Raw genomic sequence first — 2,887 nt, forward strand, 5'->3', positions numbered from 1 at the left:
TTGTACACTTTCAATTTAAAAGCCGTAACTAATAAATATCTTTAAGGAACGCTGAACGAAATGTGGTCCATATGTTGAGGATATTTTACTAGTAATATGTTTAAGGAACGCTGAACGCAATGTGGTACATATGTTGAGGTTATTTTTTACCTGATGTGAGTGCATAACAGTTTTTTTTTTAACTCACCAACAGTGTATGTATTATGTGATGCTGTTTTATATATCATTGTTTAAACAAATACCTGAGATTTTTAAAATTCTGAAACCTTTATTGCAGTTAATAAGGAACATTTACCTTTGTTTGTTTTCTCGCACAGCATATTAGATATGTATACAAACACGTTGCACATTTATATCAAATAAATAGAAGTATTCATTTGTTTCAGCCTCAAAATTTACTGCTTACAAGTACTTTCCCTCGTTGTGATGTGAAATTGTGTGATTTTGGAATTTCTCGCTTGATTTCAAAAGGAACCGAGATTCGAGAGATTCTTGGAACACCAGATTATGTTTGTAAGTTGATGAATATTTACTGATATGTACGAGTTTAATGCCTTTAAAGAATATATGGTTAAAGCTTTAGCTATAAATGTTTCTACCTCTGCATTTCAAAAGTATTGGTAATAGAAATTTACTTCCCAGTGCTTAAACCTACTAGAACATGAATTATATCCTGTAGAATTAATTATGATAAATTTTTTTCCCTTTACTTCATGCACTAATTAGATGTGATTTCTAATTATGTTTTGTTTTTTCAGCACCAGAAATACTTCAGTATGAACCAATTTCTCTAGCCACAGATATGTGGTAAGTTTGACGACTTGTTTATGTTAGATTAATGTTCTACTAGAAATGTCTTACATATTTTATTACCAGAACTAGTGAGGCATCACTCCCAATAGAAGATGTCGTGTCTTAACTGCTGGGGCCCATATTAATAAAGATTGGACTTCCTTTTAGAGTTAATTACAACCAACATGGGATCTTTTACTAAACGTTCTCACTGATACATGTTTGGTGGAACACACATCCATTCTTCTGTCAGAGTTAGTTAGATTTCATGGTATGTCCATGAGACAGCATTTCTAACCATCCATTGTCATATCAGAATGATGATTAGCTTGCTGAAAGAAATATGTCCCTTCCACACAGAATTCATTTCATCCAGGTAATACGGCATTGTAAATAGTGTCACCAAATGTTTCCTTTGACCACCACCAGTTGATTAAATATGTAAACTAGGCCCAACAGGTATCTTATCGTACTTAACTACTAGGCCCAAACAATCATACTATTTCACTAATAGGCCCAGACATTGTACTAACCTGCTACACGTCACTGTTGTTCCCAGAATCACTTTACTGTTTGACCCAAACAACATGTTTTCTCTAGACCAAACAGTGCTTGATTCCACGTGTATGGACCATTACTTCCAGTGTATTTATGTGATTGAGCAGGTTGACACCCACATCATCAAATCTTGACGTAAAAATCAGTTATGTCATCTTGACTTCAACAGGCTGTATGTAACAGTATCTAATCTTTATAAACCCTCTACATAGCAGTGTACCGTATAATTTATAGACAAATTAGTGGGACTGGGTCTGTTACTAGGTGTGGTTGTACTGTCCTGGTTTGTTTTGCTAATGATATATTGCATAAACAATGTACTGTACTGTCATGACATTATTATATCTTCACTATGCATTGTGTATTAGGTAAAAAGTGATTTATATTTATTTAAATAACAAACCTAACATCATTCTAGTATAGCTTTGATTTAGTCTTCATTGCTGCTTTATAAAAATCAAATAGCAGTAACAGTTAATGTTCCCTAAAATTTTTACACAATAAACCCTATTGGATCATTAGGCTGCTTTGAAATGGTACCAGTTGGTTATTTGGGCTTTAGGCCTATCAACTGCCAGGGTCATTAAGGCTATCAACGTGTTCAATAAATGTGCATGTCTAGAATAATGATGTACGTGGCACTTGATTGGTTGTTGTGCAGCTCAGAGGGAACACTGGTAACAATCCTTTTTTTAACTATTCAAACAAAGACTAAATTATGTGGTATTCTGATCAAGACTGCATAGAAAGTTAACGACGTGTCTTAGCTTTATAATTTGTGCTTTTTTATGGAAGCATTCAAGTTCCAAGTCATATATTTAGTAAATGTTTTTTTTTATAAATGTACATTAAACAAGAGATAATTATTGTATTTTCAGGAGCATAGGCGTTCTAGTGTATGTTCTTTTGTCAGGACACACACCTTTCACTGGTGAGACTAAACAAGAGACATTTTGGAATATCACTAGCGGAATACTGGATTTCCCAGAAGAATTATTTGGTGGTGTATCAAATGATGCAAAAGATTTCATTCAGAGGTTATTGATCACTGAACCAAGGTAAGCATTAGACACACACCCATTAGTCAGCAAATAGGTCTGATTGGGTTATTATGATAATGATAATACCAGGATTGTGATCATTAAGTTAAATTTGTGTAGGTTGATTTGTTTACCAACATACCTGGCACAAAAATAAGTTGTACCAACCTTACTAACACTAACAAGTCAATATGTCCAGCATAAAAACAAGTTGTACCAACCTTACTAACAGTAACGCTGGACATACTGACTTAACAAAAACAAGTTGTACCAACCTTACTAACAGTAACAAGTCAGTATGTCCAGCATAAAAACAAGTTGTACCAACCTTACTAACAGTAACAAGTCAGTATGTCCAGCATAAAAACAAGTTGTACCAACCTTACTAACAGTAACAAGTCAGTATGTCCAGCATAAAAACAAGTTGTACCAACCTTACTAACAGTAACAAGTCAGTATGTCCAGCATAAAAACAAGTTGTATCAACCTTACTGACA

At 33.9% G+C, this 2,887-nt stretch overlaps 1 protein-coding gene across 3 annotated transcripts in view; it reads left to right on the plus strand.

Moving 5' to 3' along the window:
- Window positions 1-2,887, plus strand: part of LOC106472135 (serine/threonine-protein kinase 17B-like) — a 41,663-nt gene that overhangs the window by 35,962 nt on the left and 2,814 nt on the right. For all 3 annotated transcript variants that reach the window (XM_013932761.2, XM_022400735.1, XM_022400736.1), the window contains exons 5-7: window positions 387-513; window positions 759-807; window positions 2,229-2,408. In XM_013932761.2, coding sequence (XP_013788215.1) covers window positions 387-513; window positions 759-807; window positions 2,229-2,408 — 356 coding nt within the window. The remainder of the gene's footprint in view (window positions 1-386; window positions 514-758; window positions 808-2,228; window positions 2,409-2,887) is intronic.

The sequence above is a fragment of the Limulus polyphemus genome, unplaced genomic scaffold (assembly GCF_000517525.1).
Source record: "Limulus polyphemus unplaced genomic scaffold, Limulus_polyphemus-2.1.2 Scaffold5106, whole genome shotgun sequence".
Taxonomy (NCBI): domain Eukaryota; kingdom Metazoa; phylum Arthropoda; class Merostomata; order Xiphosura; family Limulidae; genus Limulus; species Limulus polyphemus.